This window comes from Mobula hypostoma, chromosome 8, assembly GCF_963921235.1.
Source record: "Mobula hypostoma chromosome 8, sMobHyp1.1, whole genome shotgun sequence".
In the NCBI taxonomy this organism is placed as follows: Eukaryota; Metazoa; Chordata; class Chondrichthyes; order Myliobatiformes; family Myliobatidae; genus Mobula; species Mobula hypostoma.
Genome location: NC_086104.1, coordinates 108,367,388 through 108,392,052, shown reverse-complemented (window position 1 = coordinate 108,392,052; position 24,665 = coordinate 108,367,388). Strand labels below are relative to the sequence as shown.

Here is a 24,665-nt window from a genome sequence, read left to right as displayed (position 1 = left end):
TGCCATTCTCTACCAGCAGAGCCACGCCACCCCGTCTGCCAACCTTCCTATCCCTCCCATGCAACGTGTAACCTTGGATATTCGGCTCCCAACTGCAACCATCCTTCAGCCCTTCAGCCGTGATTCGGTGATGGCCACATCATACCCAACAATCTGTAAAAGTACAACAAGATCATCCAGCTTATTTCTTATACACTGTGCATTGAGATATAACACTTTGAGAGCTGCATTTACAACCTTGCTTGATTCTGCATCCCTAATACACTGGTACTCACCCTGCTGGCTGCAATTATGTCCTATCATCTGCCTGTCCTTCCTGACAGTCTGACTGCAAGCTATCTTTACTTTTTTACCATCTATCCTATCCTGAGTCCCTTCACTCCAATTCCCACCCCCTTGCCAAATTAGTTTAAACCCTCCTCAGCAGTTCTAACAAACCTGCCTGTGAGAATATTGTCTCCCCCCAGGATCAGATGCAACCCGTCACTTTAGAACAGGTCATACCTCCCCCAGAACAGATCCCAATGATCCAAGAACCTGAAGCCTTGCCCCCGCACCAGCTTCTCAGCCACGCATTAATTTGCCAAATCATCCTGTTTCTTCCCTCACTGGTGCGTGGCACAGGCAGCCATCCGGAAGTTACTACCCGGGAGGACATGCTTCTCAGCTTTCTACCTAGCTCTCTAAATTCTCTTTTCAGGACCTCTTTTCCTTCCTATGTCATTGGTACCAATATGTCCCTCCCTCTCTAAAATGTTGTGGACGTGATCTGAGATGCCCCTGACTCTGGCACTTGGGAGGCAACATACCATCTGGTTGTCCCGTTCACAGTTCCCCTTAGTCTCTGATGCTCCAAAGAAAATGATCCAAGTTTGTTGAACCACATGGCCTTCAATAAAGTCGGCATCTTGGTAAATCTCTTCTCCACCCTGTCTAAAGCCTGCACATCTTTCCTATAATTTGGCAATCAGAAATGAAAGCAATACTCCAGATGCAGCCTAACCGGAGGTACATAAAGCTGCAACATAATCTTTGACTTTTGAACTCAGTGCCTTGGTGAATAAAGGCAAGTATACCATATGTGTACCATAACAGCATAAAAACATGGGAGCAGAATAGGGCCATTCAGCCCATCGAGTCTGCTGCACCATTCCAGCATGGCTGATTTATCATCCCTCTCAACCTCCTTCTCCCGCCTTCTCCCTGACACCTTTACTAATCAAGAACTTATCAACCTCCTCTTTAAATATACCCAATGATTTGGCCTCCATAGCCATCTGTGGCAATGAATTCCAAAGAATCACTACCCTCTGGCAAAAGAAATTCCTCCTCATCTCTGTTCTAAATGGATGTCCGTCTATTCTGAGGCTGTGACCTCTGGTCCTAGGCTCCCCCATCATAGGAAACATCAACTTCACATCCATTCTGTCTAGGCCATTCAATATTCTACAGGTTTCAAATACATCCCCATTTATTCTAATAAAATCCAGTGATTACGGCTCAGAGTTATCAAATGCTCCTCATACATTAAGTCTTTCATTCCTAGAATCATTTTTGTGAACCTCCTCTGGACTCTCTCCAATGCCAACACATCTTTTCTTAGATAAAGGGCCCAAACCTGTTCACGATACTGCAAGTACTGTCTGACCAATGCCTTATAAAGCCTCAGCATTATATCTTTGCTTTTATATTCAAGGCTGACATTGTATTTACCTTCCTCACCGCCAACTTAACCTGCAAATTAATCTTTAGGGAATCCTGTACAAGGACTCCAGCGACTCTTTATACCTTTGATTTCTTAATTTGCATCGTTATTCTGCATCGTTATTCTTTCTACCAAAGTGCATGACCATAAGCTGCTGTACATTGTATTCCATCTGTCACTTCTTTGCCCAATCTCCTAATCTGTCTAAATCCTTCTGCAGCCTCCCTACTTTTTCAACCTTTACCTGCCCCTCCACCTAACACACAAAGTACTGAAGGAACTGAGCAAGTCAGGCAGCATCTGTGGAGAGAAATAAAGAGCTGACATTTCAGGGCCGCTGCCCTTCATCAGGGTCTTTACCATCCTACAGGCAGTTTCAGAGAGCTATTAACTTGGAATGCAAGATCACCCTATACTTCAACAGTGTTACAGGTTCTAGACCTTTCTTTACATTCAATCTCCTAAGGTGCAACACCTCACACTTGTCAGGATTAAAGTCTATCTGCCATTTCTCTGCCCATATCTACAACTGATCTATATTCCAGTGCATACTGGTTGTTTGGTAAGTTGATGGAGAAGATCCTGAGGGGCAGGATTTATGAACATTTAGAGAGGCATAATATGATTAGGAATAGTCAGCATGACTTTGTCAAAGGCAGGTCGTGCCTTACGAGCCTGATTGAATTTTCTGAGGATGTGACTAAACACATTGATGAAGGAGGAGCCGTAGATGTAGTGTATATGGATTTCAGCAAGGCATTTGATAAGGTACCCCATGCAAGGCTTATTGAGAAAGTAAGGAGGCATGGGATCCAAGGGGACCTTGCTTTGTGGATCCAGAATTGGCTTGCCCACAGAAGGCAAAGAGTGGTTGTAGATGGATCATATTCTGCATGGAAGTCGGTGACCAGTGGTGTGCCTCAGGGATCTGTTCTGGGACCCCTTCTCTTCGTGATTTTTATAAATGACCTGGATGAGGAAGTGGAGGGATGGGTTAGTAAATTTGCTGATGACACAAAGGTTGGAGGTGTTGTGGATAGTGTAGAGGGCTGTCAGAGGTTACAGAGGGACGTTGATAAGATGCAAAACCGGGCTGAGAGGTGGCAGATGGAGTTCAACCCAGATAAGTGTGAGCTGGTTCATTTTGGTAGGTCAAATATGATGGCAGAATATAGCATTAATGGTAAGACTCTTGGCAGTGTGGAGGATCAGAGGGATCTTGGGGTCCGAGTCCATAGGGCACTCAAAGCTGCTACGCAGGTTGACTGCGTGGTTAAGAAGGCATATAGTGCATTGGCCTTCATCAACCATGGGATTGAGTTTAAGAGCCGAGAGATAATGTTGAGCTTTATAGGATCCTGGTCAGACCCCACTTGGAGAACTGTGCTCAGTTCTGGTCACCTCACTACAGGAAGGATGTGGAAGCTATAGAAAGGGTGCAGAGGAGATTTACAAGGATGTCGCCTGGATTGGAGAGCATGCCCTATGAGAATAGGTTGAGTGAACTTGGCCTTTTCTCCTTGGAGCGACGGAGGATGAGAGGTGACCTGATAGAGGTGTATAAGATGATGAGAGGCATTGATCGTGTGGATAGTCAGAGGCTTTTTCCCAGGGCTGAAATGGCTAGCACAAAAGGGCACAGTTTTAAGATGCTTGGAAGTAGGTACAGAGGAGATATTAGGGGCAAGTTTTTTATGCAGAGGGTGGTGAGTGTGTGGAATGAGCTGCCGGCGACAGTGGTGGTTTTAGGGTCTTTTAAGAAGCTCCTGGATAGGTACATGGAGCTTACAAAATAGAGTGCTATAGGTAACCGTAGGTAATTTCTAAAATACTGTGCTCATGGACTTCTTCATCAAGTTATGGTATTGTTGCACTGTTGTAACTATATGTATAATTATGTGGTTTTGTCAGTTTTTTTAGTCTTGGTTGGTCCTGTGTTTTTGTGATATCACACCGGAGGAAATAATGTATCATTTCTTAATGCATACATTACCAAATGACAATAAAAGGGGACTACGTGTCTTCATAATCTAAAAAAAAATTACATGTTTGGCACAGCATCGTGGGCCAAAGGGCCTGTATTGTGCTGTAGGTTTTCTATGTTTCTATCTATATTTTGGCAATCTTCTACAGTACGCACAACACCACAAGCCTTTGTATTGTCTGCAATCTTTCTAAGTTTCACATATCACTACCTTCTGCCTTCAGTAGGCAAGCCAATTCTTAATTGAATTGGCCAAGTTACTCTAGATCTCATGCATCTTAGTCTTCTGGATGAGCTTCCCAACAGGAAACATGTCAAATCTCTTGCTGAAGTCCACAACATCTGCAGTTGGACCTTCATCAACTACCTTCATAATGTCCTCAAAATACTCAATCAAGTTTGTAAAAAATGACTTACCACATACAAAGCCGTGCTGACGGTCACTAATTAGTTCATGGTTTACCAAATACTCATAAATTCTATCCTTAATGGACGTCTCATATAGCTTCCCTGCTACTGATATGATTCATCAGTCTGTCGTTTCCAGGAATCCCTTTTCCCTTTTTGAACTAAGGAATACCAATAGCTACTCATCATTCCTCCAGGACCTCACTTATATCTAGAGAGGACACAAATATCTTGATCAATATCCCAGCAATCTCACTCCTTGCCTCTTCTATAATCTGGGGTATATCCCTCAGGCCCTTAGGACTTAACCACCTTAACATTCTTCAAGAGACCAAACAGTACCTCTTTCTTTTTCTCAAAATGCCCTAGCTTATTAGTAAGTTGATCTCACTATGCTCCATGTCCTTCTCCTTGGTGAATCCCTACATGAATACCAATGCAGCGTGCTCATTTAGGACTAATCTATTTCCTCTGCCTCCAAGCACGTGTTCTTTTCTTTATTCCTGAGTGCTCCTACCCACTCTCTAGTAATCCTCTTGCTCAACGTGTGTAGAGAATACCTCAGGATTCTCTTTAATCCTACTTGCCAAAGACTTTTCGTGGCCCCTCCTGGCTTTCCTAACTCCATTCTTAAATTCTTGACTAGATTCTTTATAATCCTCATGACTCCATTTGATGTTAGCTTCTTATATATGTTTCACTTTTTTGACTAAATTCACCACCTCTTTTGACATCCAAAGTTCTGAAACCTTACTGATTCTCCCAAAGGCAGATGTTTCAAATAGTCTCTGACAACCAAGTCAGTTCCTGGCTTTCGCATGTGGTTTAGCTACTAAGCCTTGTGGAACCATTTCTACTGATGGGAGGGGGCAAAGGAGATTTACTGGCGCCTTAAAACCAGTTGCTTTGAGCAAATAAGGCTCTTCAGTTATGGTGGGCAGTTCATCTAGGACAAGGAACCTTAAACCTCTGCCCCTGCCCCCTCCCTCTTCAGTCCTGCCTGAAATGTTGACTGTACGTTTTCACGGATGCTGCCCGACCTGCTGAGTTCCTCCAGTGTGTTGTGCGTTAGGACAGAAAGGTTAGTTTGATTTTAGAGTTGGTTCATCCAGAGCTGAAGTCCCTAAGGCAGTCCAATGTTGAGTTCAATGCTGACTGACAATTCCTGTGACATTGCTGGTTCCAAACTATATCGGTCTCTGCCATTTCTTTGGATTCATCAGCTGGATGGAGAGGGGGATCCTGCTGCGTGGGCAACAGCTTGCTCTCCATATCATACTGCCCTGGCTTTCTTACTGGTTTGCACATAGACAGCAAGAACGTAACATTCATCATCAACCCCCATCAACAGAGGGCCTCAGTGGTCACGTGTACTTGCCCAAAAACAGCTGTTCCCAATGAACTCTTCCTAGTTCCTGGCTAATATTCTCATAATTTGCCCTCCCAAATTAACATTCTCCCGCCAGGTCTATAACTTAGCCTTTTTCATTGTTATCTTAAAATTTAAGGAGTATTTACCCATTGAAAGGTCAGTCACTTGGCCAAGCTCATTTACTAATACCAGGTCCGGTGTCATCTCTGGATGTAGATTGGCTATTTTTCTGACCTACAGAGTTCTTCCAGCATGTTGTATGTTGCTCCAGATTCTATCATCTGATGTTTCCTCTCTGACAGTATTTCACATCATTTCCTTTCATCACGTCAAGCATTATCCTCGTTTGTGAAGGCAGTTGCAAAGTACTCAATAGGAACCTTCCTCTCATCCTCTTACACACAGGTTGGATTTGGTCCCCAATACAATCCCAGCCTTATCTTTGTTTAATTTTTTTTATTATTTTACTTGTTTTCTAACCACCTGCTTTCCAAAGTTTCCTTTTAATTCCATTGTTCTGCATTTGATAATCCTCCAAGCTTTCTGTTCTTTTAACTTGTCTGTCTGAGATGACCTTGTGTTCACCTTGTCATCTAAGGGTTTTAGATTGCGCAGCCCCACCAGATTTTTTGGAGGAAGATCTGAATCTCCTTATTGAAAGCCTTCATAACTCTGAAACTGAGTCATCTTCAGACCACTTCTTTGCTAAAGTTGGCCTGCCCAATTTAGAAAGTTTACTCCTATTTTTCATTGGTTCTTTTCCATAATTATGCTAAATTGAACTGAACTATGGTAAAGTAGATCTTCCGCAGAAACTTCTTCCACAGCCAAGCTCCATTCTGTGAAGCTAACTCCAAGAATATTCCCACCACTGCTCTTGCTGTATTTGCTCACATTTCTAAAAGCGTTACTCCTGAATATACTCTAGGAATTTGTGGCCGTTTATCCTTCTCACACGATCTCTCACTATTACTATTATTTCTCCAGTTGCTACATGACCAGTGAAGACTTAGAGCATTTTCTATTTTTAACTTTATTTGATGATCATTTAACACATCATCACATCCAGCAGCTGTGTTTAAAACTGGTGGTTGGACATGCATTTCTTAATGTCAATGTGATATGTTGCTCCACAATTTGTGGAAATGTCAATTGAAATGTTATCATTCCTGAGATGGCAATCTCTGAAGAACTTTATGTTCATCCCACAGTGCCTGTTTGCTCACTCTTTGAGGAAGTTTTCAATGCGAGATTGGGCGATTGAACAGAAATGGATGTCCATCTTATTGCCATTGTTACTGCTTTATAATGGTATGTATCATTGATGTTTACTGCTGCACATTGGAAACTGAGGAATCCATGCCTGCTGCCAATCCCATTTGGAGATTAAGAATCCCAATTTATGGTCTGCTCTGAAAATCTCAGGAATCCCATTTTATGTATAGCATGTTCCATTGGGGGAGCTCAGAAAGCTAGACTTGAGGAATGATTCACTAGGAAATTGGGAATCCCTGCCCGCTGACTGCCTCACAGGGAGCTCGTGCTGTAACCTACACATGGTCCCATAAGGAAATAAAGAATCTCGTGCGATCTTGTGGAGGAGTTAGGAAACAGAGCAAGAGACTGTTTTTCCTTATTTATTTTAAGCGTGTCCAGGGGTTTGATACTGTTCCTTGTGCATTGCTGCAGTTCACAGTTTATTTTATGTGAAAGTGAAGGATGGAATCCAGCTATGAACCTTCTATATCCTGAAATAATTTATTAACCTTGATTTATAGCTCTTTAGTGTTTCTGGCCTTTCCTCATGCACATTCAGCCAGAATTTGAGAAGAATCTGTGGCTAAAATAGGGCACAATTTGTGTGACTGTTAATGACAGCATGATATTTTGCTATACAAGTTGTGATAACATCAACAGAAATAGGGTCTTGGTGCTGTACTGTTGGAGAAAGAACCTTCAGCTCATATTTGTCCATTCCAGCCAAAGTGTACGTTCAAGTCATTTATACTGAAGACAAATTACAGAGAACATTGCAGCACAGTGCAAGTCCTTGGAGCCAACCTTTTAACCGACTCTAAAATCAAACTAACCTTTCTGTCCTAACGTAATCCTCCATTTTTCTGTCATGTATGTGCATATCTAAGAGTTTTGTAAATGCCCTTGATATAACTGCCTCTACTACTGAACCTGGCAGGACGTTCCATGCACCCACCATTCTCTGTGTAAAGAACTTACCTCTGACAATCCCCCTTTACTCCAATTACTATAAAATTATGTGCCCTTGTATTAGCCATTTCCACCTTGGAAAAAGTCACTGGCTATCAACTCTATCTCTGCTTTTTTGCATCTTGTGCAGTTTCCCTGTCATCCTCCTTCACTCCAAAAGAAAAAGCCTGAGCTCGCTCAACCTATCTTCATCAGACATGCAGCCAGACAACATCCCGGTAAATCTCCTCTGCACCTTTTCTCAAGCTTCAATATCCTCCTTATAATGAGGCAACCAGAACTGAACACAATATTCCAAGTGTGGTCCAGTCTGGGTTTTATTGAGCTGCAATGTTACATCATAGCTCTTGAACATAATCCCCTGAGTAATTAAGGGCCAACACACCACTATCAACGTCTTAACAATCCTCTGAGTAATCAAGGGCCAACACACCACTGTCAACGTCTTAACAATCCTCTAAGCAAGGAAGGGCCAACATACCACTATCAATGTCTTAACAGTCCTCTGAGTAATGAAGGGCCAACACACCAGTATCAACGTCTTAACAATCCGCTGTGTAATGAAGGGCCAACACATCAGTATCAACGTCTTAACAATCCCCTGAGTAATGAAGGGCCAACACACCACTATCAACGTCTTAACAATCGTCTGAGTAATCAAGGGCCGACACACCACAATCAACGTCTTAACAATCGTCTGACTAATCGAGGGCCAATACACCACTATCAACGTCTTAATAATCCTCTGAGTAATGAGGGCCAACACACCACTATCAACGTCTTAACAATCCTCTAAGCAAGGAAGGGCCAACACACCACAATTAACGTCTTGACAAACCTCTGAGTAATGAAGAGCCAGCACACCACTATCAACGTCTTAACAATCCCCTGAGTAATGAAGGGCCAACACACCACTATCAACGTCTTAACAATCCTCTGTGTAATGAAGGGCCAACACACCACTATCAACGTCTTAACAATCCCCTGAGTAATGAGGGGCCAACACACCACTTCAACGTCTTAACAATCCCCTGAGTAATGAAGGGCCAACACACCACTATCAATGTCTGAATAATCTTCTGAGTAATGAAGAGCCAGCACACCACAATTAATATCTTAACAATCCCCTGAGTAATGAAGGGCCAACACACCACTATCAACGTCTTAACAATCCTCTGAGTAATGAAGGGCCAACACACCACTATCAACGTCTTAACAATCCTCTGAGTAATGAGGGCCAATACACCACTATCAACGTCTTAACAATCCTCTGTGTAATGAAGGGCCAACACACCACTATCAACGTCTTAACAATCCCCTGAGTAATGAGGGGCCAACACACCACTTCAACGTCTTAACAATCCCCTGAGTAATAAAGGACCAACACACCACTATCAATGTCTGAATAATCCTCTGAGTAATGAAGAGCCAGCACACCACAATTAATATCTTAACAATCCTCTGAGTAATGAAGGGCAAACACACCACTATCAACGTCTTAACAATCGTCTGAGTAATGAAGGGCCGACACACCACTATCAACATCTTAACAATCGTCTGAGTAATCAAGGGCCAATACACCACAATCAACGTCTTAATAATCCTCTGAGTAATGAGGGCAAACACATCACTATCAACGTCTTAACAATCCTCTAAGCAAGGAAGGGCCAACACACCACAATTAACGTCTTGACAAACCTCTGAGTAATGAAGGGCCAGCACACCACTATCAACGTCTTAATCCCCTGAGTAAGGAAGGGCCAACACACCACTATCAACGTCTTAACAATCCTCTGAGTAAGGAAGGGACAACATACCACAATTAACGTCTGAACAATCCTCGGAGTAATGAAGGGCCAACACACCACTATCAACGTCTCAACAATCCTCTGAGTAATGAGGGCCAATACACCACTATCAACGTCTGAACAATCCTCTGAGTAAGGAAGGGACAACATACCACAATTAACGTCTTAACAATCCTCGGAGTAATGAAGGGCCAACACACCACTATCAACGTCTTAACAATCCTCTGAGTAATGAAGGGCCAACACACCACTATCAACGTCTTAACATCCTCTGAGTAATGAAGGGCCAACACACCACTATCAACGTCTTAACAATCCTCTGAGTAATGAAGGGCCAACACACCACTATCAACGTCTAACAATCGCCTGAGTAATGAAGGGCCAACACAGCACTATCAATGTCTTAACAATGCTCTGAGTAATGAAGGGCCAACACACCACTTCAACGTCTTAACATTCCCCTGAGTAATGAAGGGCCAACACACCACTATCAACGTCTTAACAATCTTCTGAGTAAGGAAGGGACAACATACCACAATTAACGTCTTAACAATCCTCTGAGTAATGAAGGGCAAACACACCACTATCAATGTTTTAACAATCCTCTGAGTAATGAAGGGCCAACACACCACTATCAATGTCTTAATAATCCTCTGAGTAATGTAGGGCCAGCACACCACAATTAACGTCTTAACAATCCTATGAGTAATGAAGTGCCAACACACCACTATCAACGTCTTAACAATCCCCTGAGTAATGAGGGGCCAACACACCACTATCAACGTCTTAACAATCGTCTGAGTAATCAAGGGCCAATACACCACTATCAACGTCTAAACAATCCTCTGAGTAATGAGGGCCAACACACCACTATCAACGTCTTAACAATCCTCTGAGTAAGGAAGGGACAACATACCACAATTAACGTCTTAACAATCCTCGGAGTAATGAAGAGCCAACACACCACTATCAACGTCTTAACAATCCTCTGAGTAATGAAGGGCCAACACACCACTATCAACGTCTTAACATCCTCTGAGTAATGAAGGGCCAACACCCCACTATCAATGTCTTAACAATCCTCTGTGTAATGAAGGGCAACACATCACTATCAACGTCTTAACAATCCTCTGAGTAATGAAGGGCCAACACACCACTATCAATGTCTTAACAATCCTCTGTGTAATGAAGGGCAACACACCACTATCTACGTCTTAACAATCCTCTGAGTAATGAAGGGCCAATACACCACAATCAACGTCTTAACAATCCTCTGAGTAATGAAGGGCCAACACAGCACTATCAACGTCTTAACAATCCCCTGAGTAATGAAGGGCCAACACACCACTATCAACGACTTGATAATCCAACACACCACAATCAACGTCTCAACAATCCTCTGACTAATGAAGGGCCAATACACCACCATCAACGTCTTAACAATCGCCTGAGTAATGAAGGGCCAACACACCACTATCAATGTCTTAATAATCCTCTGAGTAATGAAGAGCCAGCACACCACAATTAATGTCTTAACAATCCCCTGAGTAATGAAGGGCCAACACACCACTATCAACGTCTTAACAATCCTCTGAGTAATGAAGGGCAAACACACCACTATCAACGTCTTAACAATCGTCTGAGTAATCAAGGGCTGACACACCATTATCACGTCTTAACAATCGTCTGAGTAATCAAGGGCCAATACACCACTATCAACGTCTTCATAATCCTCTGAGTAATGAGGGCCAACACACCACTATCAACGTCTTAACAATCGCCTGAGTAATGAAGGGCCAACACACCACTATCAACGTCTTAATCCCCTGAGTAAGGAAGGGCCAACACACCACAATTAACGTCTTGACAATCCCCTGAGTAATGAAGGGCCAACACACCACTATCAACGTCTTAACAATCCTCTGAGTAATGAAGGGCAAACACACCACTATCAACGTCTTAACAATCGTCTGAGTAATCAAGGGCCAATACACCACTATCAACGTCTTAATAATCCTCTGAGTAATGAGGGCAAACACACCACTATCAACGTCTTAACAATCCTCGCAGCAAGGAAGGGCCAACACACCACAATTAACATCTTGACAAACCTCTGAGTAATGAAGGGCCAGCACACCACTATCAACGTCTTAACAATCCTCTGAGTAATGAGGGCCAATACACCACTATCAACGTCTTAACAATCCTCTGTGTAATGAAGGGTCAACACACCACTATCAACGTCTTAACAATCCTCTGAGTAATGAAGTGCCAACACACCACTATCAATGTCTTAACAATCCCCTGAGTAATGAAGGGCCAACACACCACTATCAATGTCTGAATAATCCTCTGAGTAATGAAGAGCCAGCACACCACAATTAATATCTTAACAATCCTCTGAGTAATGAAGGGCAAACACACCACTATCAACGTCTTAACAATCGTCTGAGTAATCAAGGGCCAATACACCACAATCAACGTCTTAATAATCCTCTGAGTAATGAGGGCAAACACATCACTATCAACGTCTTAACAATCCTCTAAGCAAGGAAGGGCCAACACACCACAATTAACGTCTTGACAAACCTCTGAGTAATGAAGGGCCAGCACACCACTATCAACGTCTTAATCCCCTGAGTAAGGAAGGGCCAACACACCACTATCAACGTCTTAACAATCCTCTGAGTAAGGAAGGGACAACATACCACAATTAACGTCTGAACAATCCTCGGAGTAATGAAGGGCCAACACACCACTATCAACGTCTCAACAATCCTCTGAGTAATGAGGGCCAATACACCACTATCAACGTCTGAACAATCCTCTGAGTAAGGAAGGGACAACATACCACAATTAACGTCTTAACAATCCTCGGAGTAATGAAGGGCCAACACACCACTATCAACGTCTTAACAATCCTCTGAGTAATGAAGGGCCAACACACCACTATCAACGTCTTAACAATCCTCTGAGTAATGAAGGGCCAACACACCACTATCAACGTCTAACAATCGCCTGAGTAATGAAGGGCCAACACAGCACTATCAATGTCTTAACAATGTTCTGAGTAATGAAGGGCCAACACACCACTTCAACGTCTTAACATTCCCCTGAGTAATGAAGGGCCAACACACCACTATCAACGTCTTAACAATCTTCTGAGTAAGGAAGGGACAACATACCACAATTAACGTCTTAACAATCCTCTGAGTAATGAAGGGCAAACACACCACTATCAATGTCTTAACAATCCTCTGAGTAATGAAGGGCCAACACACCACTATCAATGTCTTAATAATCCTCTGAGTAATGTAGGGCCAGCACACCACAATTAACGTCTTAACAATCCTATGAGTAATGAAGTGCCAACACACCACTATCAATGTCTTAACAATCCCCTGAGTAATGAGGGGCCAACACACCACTATCAACGTCTTAACAATCGTCTGAGTAATCAAGGGCCAATACACCACTATCAACGTCTAAACAATCCTCTGAGTAATGAGGGCCAACACACCACTATCAACGTCTTAACAATCCTCTGAGTAAGGAAGGGACAACATACCAGAATTAACGTCTTAACAATCCTCGGAGTAATGAAGGGCCAACACACCACTATCAACGTCTTAACAATCCTCTGAGTAATGAAGGGCCAACACACCACTATCAACGTCTTAACATCCTCTGAGTAATGAAGGGCCAACACACCACTATCAATGTCTTAACAATCCTCTGTGTAATGAAGGGCAACACATCACTATCAACGTCTTAACAATCCTCTGAGTAATGAAGGGCCAACACACCACTATCAATGTCTTAACAATCCTCTGTGTAATGAAGGGCAACACACCACTATCTATGTCTTAACAATCCTCTGAGTAATGAAGGGCCAATACACCACTATCAACGTCTTAACAATCCTCTGAGTAATGAAGGGCCAACACAGCACTATCAACGTCTTAACAATCCCCTGAGTAATGAAGGGCCAACACACCACTATCAACGACTTGATAATCCAACACACCACAATCAACGTCTCAACAATCCTCTGACTAATGAAGGGCCAATACACCACCATCAACATCTTAACAATCGCCTGAGTAATGAAGGGCCAACACACCACTATCAATGTCTTAATAATCCTCTGAGTAATGAAGAGCCAGCACACCACAATTACTGTCTTAACAATCCCCTGAGTAATGAAGGGCCAACACACCACTATCAACGTCTTAACAATCCTCTGAGTAATGAAGGGCTAACACACCACTATCAACGTCTTAACAATCGTCTGAGTAATCAAGGGCTGACACACCATTATCACGTCTTAACAATCGTCTGAGTAATCAAGGGCCAATACACCACTATCAACGTCTTCATAATCCTCTGAGTAATGAGGGCCAACACACCACTATCAACGTCTTAACAATCCTCTGAGTAATGAAGTGCCAACACACCACTATCAACGTCTTAACAATCGCCTGAGTAATGAAGGGCCAACACACCACTATCAACGTCTTAATCCCCTGAGTAAGGAAGGGCCAACACACCACAATTAACGTCCTGACAATCCCCTGAGTAATGAAGGGCCAACACACCACTATCAATGTCTTAACAATCCTCTGAGTAATGAAGGGCCAACACACCACTATCAATGTCTTAATAATCCTCTGAGTAATGAAGGGCCAGCACACCACAATTAACGTCTTAACAATCCTATGAGTAATGAAGGGGCAAGACTCCAGTATCAATGTCTTAACAATCCCCTGAGTAATGAAGGGTGAACAGACCACTATCAACGTCTTAACAATCCTCTGAGTAATAAAGGGGGAACAGAACACCATCAACGTCTTAACAATCCTCTGAGTAATGAATGGCCAACTTACCACTATCAACGTCTTAACAATCGCCTGAGTAATGAAGGGTCAACACAGCACTATCAATGTCTTAACAATCCTCTGTGTAATGAAGGGCCAACACACCACTATCAATGTCTTAACAATCCTCTGTGTAATGAAGGGCAACACATCACTATCAACGTCTTAACAATCCTCTGACTAATGAAGGGCCAACACACCACTATCAATGTCTTAACAATCCTCTGAGTAATGAAGGGCCAACACACCACTATCAACGTCTTCACAATCCTCTGAGTAATGAAGGGCCAGCACACCACAATTAACGTCTTAACATTCCTATGAGTAATGAAGGGCCATGACTCCAGTTTCAATGTCTTAACAATCCCCTGAGTAATGAAGGGTGAACACACCACGATCAACGTCTTAACAATCCTCTGAGTAATAAAGGGGGAACAGAGCACCATCAACGTCTTAACAATCTTCTGAGTAATGAAGGGCCAACTCACCACTATCAACGTCTTAACAATCCTCTGAGTACTGAAGGGGCAACACACCACTATCAACGTCTTAACAATCCCCTGAGTAATGAAGGGCCAACACACCACGATCAACGTCTTAACAATCCTCTGAATAATGAGGGCCAACACACCACTATCAACGTCTTAACAATCCTCTTGAGTAAGGAAGGGACAACATACCACAATTAACGTCTTAACAATCCTCTGAGTAATGTCGGGCCAACACACCACTATCAGTGTCTTAACAATCCCCTGAGTAATGAAGGGTGAACACACCACTATCAACGTCTTAACAATCCTCTGAGTAATAAAGGGGGAACAGAGCACCATCAACGTCTTAACAATCCTCTGAGTAATAAAGGGCCAACTCACCACTATCAACGTCTTAACAATCCTCTGAGTAATGAAGGGCCAACGCACCACTATCAATGTCTTAACAATCCTCTGTGTAATGAAGGGCAACACACCACTATCAACGTCTTAACAATCCTCTGAGTAATGAAGGGCCAACACACCAGTATCAACGTCTTAACAATCCCCTGAGTAATGAAGGGCCAACACACCACTATCAACGTCTTAACAATCCTCTGTGTACTGAAGGGCCAACACATCACTGTCAACGTCTTAACTACCCTATGAGTAATGAAGGACCAAGACTCCAGTATCAATGTCTTAACAATCCCCTGAGTAATGAAGGGTGAACACACCACGATCAACGTCTTAACAATCCTCTGAGTAATAAAGGGGGAACAGAGCACCATCAACGTCTTAACAATCCTCTGAATAATGAAGGGCCAACACACCACTATCAACGTCTTAACAATCCTCTGAGTAAGGAAGGCACAACATACCACAATTAACGTCTTAACAATCCTCTGAGTAATGAAGGGCCAGCACACCACTATCAGTGTCTTAACAATCCCCTGAGTAATGAAGGGTGAACACACCACTATCAACGTCTTAACAATCCTCTGAGTAATAAAGGGGGAACAGAGCACCATCAACGTCTTAACAATCCTCTGAGTAATAAAGGGCCAACTCACCACTATCAACGTCTTAACAATCCTCTGAGTAATGAAGGGCCAACACACCACTATCAATGTCTTAACAATCCTCTGTGTAATGAAGGGCAACACACCACTATCAACGTCTTAACAATCCTCTGAGTAATGAAGGGCCAACACACCACTATCAATGTCTTAACAATCCTCTGAGTAATGAAGGGCCAACACACCACTATCAACGTCTTAACAATCCTCTGAATAATGAGGGCCAACACACCACTATCAACGTCTTAACAATCCTCTGAGTAATGAAGGGCCAAGACTCCAGTATCAATGTCTTAACAATCCCCTGAGTAATGAAGGGTGAACACACCACTATCAACGTCTTAACAATCCTCTGAGTAATAAAGGGGGAACAGAGCACCATCAACGTCTTAACAATCCTCTGAGTAATGAAGGGCCAACACACCACTATCAATGTCTTAACAATCCTCTGTGTAATGATGGGCAACACACCACTATCAACATCTTACAATCCTCTGAGTAATGAAGGGCCAACACACCACTATCAATGTCTTAACAATCCTCTGAGTAATGAAGGGCCAACACACCACTATCAACATCTTAACAATCCCCTGAGTAATGAAGGGCCAACACACCACTATCAACGTCTTAACAATCCTCTGAGTAATGAAGGGCCAACACACCGCTATCAACGTCTTACCAATCCTCTGAGTAATGAAGGGCCAACACACCTTTATCAACGTCTTAACCATCCTCTGAGTAATGAAGGGCCAACACACCACTATCAATGTCTTAACAATCCTCTGTGTAATGATGGGCAACACACCACTATCAACATCTTAACAATCCCCTGAGTAATGAAGGGCCAACACACCACTATCAATGTCTTAACAATCCTCTGAGTAATGAAGGGCCAACACACCACTATCAACATCTTAACAATCCCCTGAGTAATGAAGGGCCAACACACCACTATCAACATCTTAACAATCCTCTGAGTAATGAAGGGCCAACACACCGCTATCAACGTCTTACCAATCCTCTGAGTAATGAAGGGCCAACACACCTTTATCAACGTCTTAACCATCCTCTGAGTAATGAAGGGCCAACACACCACTATCAATGCCTTTACAATCTCCTGAGTAATGAAGGGCCAACACACCACTATCAACGTCTCAACAATGCTCTGTGTAATGAACGGCCAACACACCACTATCAACGTCTTAACAATCCGGTGTGTAACGAAGGGCCAACATACCAGTATCAACGTCTTAACAATCCCCTGAGTAATGAAGGGCCAACACACCACTATGAACGTCTTAACAATCCTCTGTATACTGAAGGGCCAACACATCACTGTCAACGTCTTAACAATCCTCTGAGTAATGAAGGGCAACACACCACTGTCAAAGTCTTAACAATGCTCTGAGTAATGAAGGGCCAACACACCACTCTCAATGTCTTAACAATCCCCTGAGTAATGAAGGGCCTACACACCACTATCAACGTCTTAACAATCCTCTGAGTAATGAAGGGCCAACACACCGCAATTAAGTTGCATGGCAACTTTGAGGGATCAATAGATGTGGACCCCAAGATCCCTCTGTTCCTGCACACTGTCAGGACTCTTGCGATTCACCCTGTATTCTGCCTTCATATTCAACCATTCTGAATGAGTAACTTCACACAAGATGTGTACAAGATAATGAGAGGCATTGATCGTGTTGGTCGTCAGAGGCTTTTGCCCAGGGCTGAAATGGCTCGCACGAGAGGGCGTAGTTTCAGGTGCTTGGAAGTAGGTACAGAGATATCAGGGGTAAGTTTTTTACACAGAGAGTGGTGAGTGTGTGGACTGGGCTGCCGGCAACGGTGGTGGAGGTGGAAACAATAGGGTCTTTTAAGAGACTCCTGGATGGATACATGCAACTTCAGAACATAGAGGGCAATGGGTAAGCCTAGGTTGTTCTAAGGTAAGGATATGTTCGGTCCAGCTTTGTGGGCCGTAGGGCTTGTATTGTGCCGTAACTTTTCTATGTTTCTATGTTTACTTCAACACGAGAGTATTCGCAGATGCTGGAAATCCAAGCAACACACACAAAATGCTGCAGGAACTCAGCAGGCCAGGCAGCATCTATTGAAGAGGGCCCTGATAAAGGGTCTCAGCCCAAAACGCTGACTGTTTACTCTCTTTCATTGATGCTGCCTGCAGCGTTTTGTGTGTATCACTTCACTCTTCTCCAGGTTGAACTCCATTTGCCATCTCTCAGCCCAGCTCTGCATCCTGCCAATGTCCCATTGCAATCTACAACAATCCTCCACCCTATCCACAATTCCACCAACCTTCATGTCAACTGCAAACTTACTAACCTGCCCTTCCACTTCCTCATCCAAGTCATTTATATAAAATAACAAAGAGCAGGGGTTTCAGAACAGACCCCTGTGGAACACACTCGTCACTGACCTCCAAGCAGAATTCTCTCCATCTATTACCACCCTCTGCGTTCTATTTGCAAGCCAATTCTGAATCCACACAGCCAGGTTTCCCTGTTGACGTTCTGAATCAGCCTACCAGGGAAAACCTTAACAAATTCTGTACTAGAATCGATGTACACCATGACCACTGCTCTCCTTTCATCAGTCTGCTTTGTCACATTGTCAAGGAATTCAGTCAGTCTTGTGAGGCATGACCTGCCTTTCTCAAAGCAATCCTGAGCATCCCTAATCAGACTATGCTTTTCCAAATACTTGTAAATCCTGTCTCTAAGAATCATCTCCAATAATTTGCTCACCATTGAATTAAAAATCACTGGTCAATAGTTCCCAGGGTTATCCCTACTCTTTCTTGAACAAACCAATAATATTATCACCCTCCAGTTATCTGGAACTACACGTGGCCAGTGCGGATGCTAAGATCATCACCACAAGCCCAGCAATCTCTTCCCTTGCCTTCCCAGAGTAACCTGGGGTATATCCTGTCTGGCCCTGGGGACTTATTTATCCTAATGTTTTTCAAAAGTCCCAGCACATCCTCTTTCTTAATATCATCATGTTGTAGCATATCAGCCTGTTTTACACTGTCCTCACTAACGTCAAGGTCCCTCTCACTGGTGAATATTGAACCAAGGTATTCATTAAGGACCTCCCCTATTTCCTCTGACTGTAGGCGCATGTTTCCTCTTCTATCCCTGATCAGTCCTATCCTCACTTTGGCCATCCTCCTGTTTTTCACATACCTGAGTGATTGGCGTTTTCTTAAATCTATTCGCCAAGGCCTTCTCAGTGCCCCCTTCCAGCTCTCCTAAATCCATTCTTCAGCTTCTTGCTGGTTACCTTACAACTCTCAAGACCCCTGTGTGATCCTTGCTTCCTAAACCTTAACTAAGCTTCTTTCTTCCTCTTGACTAGATAGATGTTCCACTTGTCTTGTCAGACATGGTGCTTTTACCCTACCATCCTGCCTCAGTGGGACAAACTTATCCAGAACCCCATGCAAGTGGCCCTTGGATTTCCTTGAGTACATCTATCCCAATTTATGCTCCTCAGTTTCTGCCTAATAGCATAATTCTCCCTACCCAATTAAATAATTTCCCATAACATCTACTCTTATCTCTCACCAAGACTGTAGTAAAGGTTAGTGAGCTGTAGTTGCTGTCTCTGAAATGCTATTCCACTGAGAGATCTGACACGTGACCTGGTTCATTGTCTAGCACCCAATATAATCCCTCCCCTGGTCGCCCTGTCTACATATTGTGTCAGGAATCCTTCCTAACACCTAACAAATTCCGTCTCTAAGGATGTGTTATTCTTGCACTAAGGATGTGTCAGTCAATATTAGGGGAAGTTGAAGTCCCCCATGAAAACATCCCTGTTATTTTTGTACCTTTCCAAAATCTGCCTCCTGATCTATTCCTCAGTGTTTCTGTGGTTATTGGGTGGTCTATAGAATACTCCCAATTACATGATCGCTCCTTCCTGTTTCTGACTTGCATCCACACTCATTCAGCAGACAATCCTTCCAAGATGTCCTCCCCTTTCTGCGGCTGTGATACTATTCCTGATTAGCAATGCCTCTCCCCCACCTCTTTTACCCCCTCCCTGCCCCTTTTGAAACATCTAAACCCTGGAACATTCAGCGGCCGTTCTTGCTCTTGTGATTGCAAGTATCTGTAATAGCTGCATTATAGTTTCATGTCCTGACCTAGCTCTAAGTTTTTTTTTCCTGACACCTTTCAACCCATCACACTGACTGAAATTTTGCCACATCAACTGCTTATAGACTCTCTAAATGTTGCGTTTACCTGTATGTAAACTGCCCCATCCTCTGACCTATCATTCTGGTTCCCATCCCCTGCCAAGCTAGTTTAAACCCACCCCAACAGCACCAGCAAATCTGCCTCAGGGAGGAAGGGTTAGGTTGATCTCAGAGTAAGTTAGAAGGTTGGCCCGATATCATTGGCTGAAGGGCCTGTTTGTGTTGTAATGTTCTCCATTCTCATGTACAGGTGTAGCCGGTCCTTTTTGTACAGGTCATACTGTACCTTGCCCAAAAGAGATCCCAATGACCCACAAATCTGAAAACCTTGCTTTGGCATCAATTCCTCAGCCACACATTCATCTGCTAAATTTATCCTTTTCTTACCCTCTCTGGCGCAAGGCACAGGGAGCAATCCAGAGATTACTACCCTTGAGGTACTGCTTTTCAGCTCCCTATATGCTCTCATCAGGACCTCATCCCTTTTCCTGCCAATATGTATTGTGATTTCTGGCTGCTTGGCCTCCCCATTTAGAAGACTGTGGACCTGATCTGAGATGTTCCTGACCGTGGCACCTGGAGGCAACATACGTGGGAGGGTGTATCATTCACATCCACAGAACTTCCTGTCTCCTTCTCTAACTATTGAATCCCCAATCACCGTTGCACTATTGTTGTCCAACCCCCGCTTCCCTTCTGAGCCACAGAGCCAGACTTAGTGCCAGAGATCTGGTCACTTATCCTTTCTCCGGCTAGGTTGTTTCTCCCCCCCTGCCCCCACCTCTCGCAGCAGTGTCCAAAACAGTATGCAGTATTTATCATTGAGGGGAAGGGCTACAGAGGTACCCTGCAGTGTATTAACTTTCCTTCTCCTGACAGTTACCCAGCTACCTCCCTCCTGCAACTTAAGGGTGACTGTCATCCTGGAGCTCCTATCTGTCACCACCTCATTCTCCCGTATATGCCAAAGTTCATGCAGCTGCGGCTCCGGTTCCTTCACTGAGTATGTAAAGAGCTGCACCTCATGCACATGCAGTTATCAGGGAGAATGAAGTCTCCCAGAGTTCCCACACCGCACATAAACAATGCACCACTGACCCTGTCTCATTCTCACTGCACTAATCGACAAAGATAGAAAGAAACTTGCCTTAGCCTTCGCCCCTTTGAGCCGAAGTCTCAAACCACTCAAACACTGGCCCACTCACACAGTGACTGTTCAGCACTGATTCCTGGTGCACTCTACTAGTCACAGACAAAGCTATTTAGAACCATAGAACCATAGAAACTACAGCACAGAAACAGGCCCTTTGGCCCTTCTTGGCTGTGCCGAACCATTTTCTGCCTAGTCCCACTGACCTGCACACGGACCATATCCCTCCATACACCTCCCATCCATGTATCTGTCCAATTCATTCTTAATGTTAAAAAAGAACCCGCATTTACCACCTCGTCTGGCAGCTCATTCCATACTCCCACCACTCTCTGTGTGAAGAAGCCCCCCCCTAATGTTCTCTTTAAACTTTTCCCCCCTCACCCTTAACCCATGTCCTCTGGTTTTTTTTCTCCCCTTGCCTCAGTGGAAAAAGCCTGCTTGCATTCACTCTATCTATACCCATCGTAATTTTATATACCTCTATCAAATCTCCCCTCATTCTTCTACGCTCCAGGGAATAAAGTCCTAATCTATTCAACCTTTCTCTGTAACTGAGTTTCTCAAGTCCCGGCAACATCCTTGTAAACCTTCTCTGCACTCTTTCAACCTTATTTATATCCTTCCTGTAATTTGGTGACCAAAACTGAACACAATACTCCAGATTCGGCCTCACCAATGCCTTATACAACCTTATCATAACATTCCAGCTCTTATACTTAATACTTTGATTAATAAAGGCCAATGTACCAAAAGCTCTCTTTACAACCCTATCTACCTGTGACGACACTTTTAGGGAATTTTGTATCTGTATTCCCAGGTCCCTCTGTTCCACTGCACTCCTCAGTGCCTTACCATTAACGCTGTATGTTCTACATTGGTTTGTCCTTCCAACGTGCAATACCTCACACTTGTCAATATTAAACTCCACCTGCCATTTTTCAGCCCATTTTTCCAGATGGTCCAAGTCCCTCTGCAGGCTCTGAAAACCTTCCTCACTGTCTACTACACCTCCAATCTTTGTATCATCAGCAAATTTGCTGATCCAATTTACCACATTATCATCCAGATCATTGATATAGATGACAAATAACAGTGGACCCAGCACTGATCCCTGTGGCACACCACTAGTCACAGGCCTCCACTCAGAGAAACAATTCTCTACCACCACTCTTTGGCTTCTTCCATCGAGCCAATGTCTAATCCAATTTACCACCTCTCCATGTATACCTAGTGACTGAATTTTCCTAACTAACCTCCCATGCGGGACCTTGTCAAAGGCCTTACTGAAGTCCATGTAGACAATATCCACTGCCTTCCCTTCATCCACTTTCCTGGTAACCTCCTCGAAAAACTCCAACAGATTGGTCAAACATGACCTACCATGCACAAAGCAATGTTGACTCTCCCTAATAAGCCCCTGTCTATCCAAATGCTTGTAGATTCTGTCTCTTAGTACTCCCTCCAATAACTTACCTACTACTGACGTTAAACTCACCAGCCGGTAATTTCCCGGATTACTTTTCGATCCTTTTTTAAACAACGGAACAACATGAGGTACTCTCCAATCCTCCAGCACTTCACCCGTAGACAGCGACATTTTAAATATTTCTGCTAGGGCCCCCGCAATTTCAACACTAGTCTCCTTCAAGGTCCGAGGGAACACTCTGTCAGGTCCCGGGGATTTATCCACTTTAATTTTCCTCAAGACAGCAAGCACCTCCTCCTTTTCAATCTGTACAGTTTCCATGGTCTCACTACTTGATTCCCTCAATTCCATAGATTTCATGCCAGCTTCCTTAGTAAATACAGACGCAAAAAACCTATTTAAGATCTCCCCCATTTCCTTTGGTTCCGCACATAGCCGACCACTCTGATCTTCAAGAGGACCAATTTTATCCCTTACAATCCTTTTGCTCCTAATATACTTGTAAAAGCTCTTTGGATTATCCTTCACTTTGACTGCCAAGGCAACCTCATGTCTTCTTTTAGCCCTCCTGATTTCTTTCTTAAGTATTTTCTTGCACTTCTTATACTCCTCAAGCACCTGATTTACCCCGTTTCCTATACATTTCATACAACTCCCTCTTCTTCTTTATCGGAGTTGCAATATCCCTTGAGAACCAAGGTTCCTTATTCCAATTCAATTTGCCTTTAATCCTGCCAGGAACATACAAACTCTGCACTCTCAAAATTTCCCCTTTGAAGGCTTCCCACCTACCAATCACATCTTTACCAGAGAACAACCTGTCCCAATCCACGCTTTTTAGATCCTTTCTCATTTCTTCAAATTTGGCCTTCTTCCAGTTCAGAACCTCAACCCTAGGACCAGATCTATCCTTGTCCATGATCAAATTGAAACTAATGGTGTTATGATCACTGGATCCAAAGTGCTCCCCTACACAGACTTCTGTCACTTGCCCTAATTCGTTACCTAACAGGAGATCCAATATTGCATCCCCTCTAGTTGGTCCCTCTATATATTGATTTAGAAAACTTTCCTGAACACATTTTACAAACACTAAACCATCTAGACCCCTAACAGTATGGGAGTCCCAATCAATGTATGGAAAATTAAAATCCCCTACCACCAAAACTTTATGTTTCCTGCAGTTGCCTGCTATCTCTCTGCAGATTTGCTCTTCCAAGTCTCGTTGACTATTGGGTGGTCTGTAATACAATCCCACCAATGTGGCCATACCTTTCCTGTTTCTCAGCTCCACCCATAAGGACTCAGTAGACAAGCCCTCTAATCTGTCCTGCCTGAGCACTGCTGTAATATTTTCCCTAACAAGCAATGCTACTCCCCCACCTTTCATTCTTCTGCCTCGATCACATCTGAAACATCGGAACCCTGGAATAATAAGCTGCCAGTCCTGCCCCTCCTGTAGCCAAGTTTCACTAATTGCTACAACATCATAATTCCACGTGTCAATCCACGCCCTCAACTCATCCGCCTTCCCCGCAATACTCCTAGCATTGAAATATATACACCTCAGAAGATTTTTACCACCACTCACAACGTTTCTATCAGTGGATTTGCTTAAACTTTCAACATCATTTATTTTCACCCCAGCCACACTGTCAGCTCTGGCACTCTGGTTCCCATCCCCCTGCAAATCTAGTTTAAAGCCTCCCCAATAGCACTAACAAACCTCCCTGAAAGGATATTGGTCCCCCTGTGGTTCAAGTGTAACCCGTCTCTCTTGTACAGGTCCCACCTGCCCCAGAAGAGGTCCCAATGATCCTGAAATCTGAAACCCTGCCCCCTACACCAGTTCCTCAGCCACTTGTTCATCCTCCAGAGCATCCTATTCCTACCCTCACTGGCACCTAGCACAGGTAGCAATCCTGA

General features: G+C 43.6%; 1 protein-coding gene across 2 annotated transcripts in view; it reads left to right on the top strand.

Annotated features, from left to right (window-relative positions):
- The window catches only part of tmem181 (transmembrane protein 181), a 142,024-nt gene that overhangs the window by 67,616 nt on the left and 49,743 nt on the right, over window positions 1-24,665 (top strand). For both annotated transcript variants that reach the window (XM_063056587.1, XM_063056588.1), the window contains exon 8: window positions 6,681-6,780. In XM_063056587.1, the coding sequence (XP_062912657.1) occupies window positions 6,681-6,780 (100 nt within the window). The remainder of the gene's footprint in view (window positions 1-6,680; window positions 6,781-24,665) is intronic.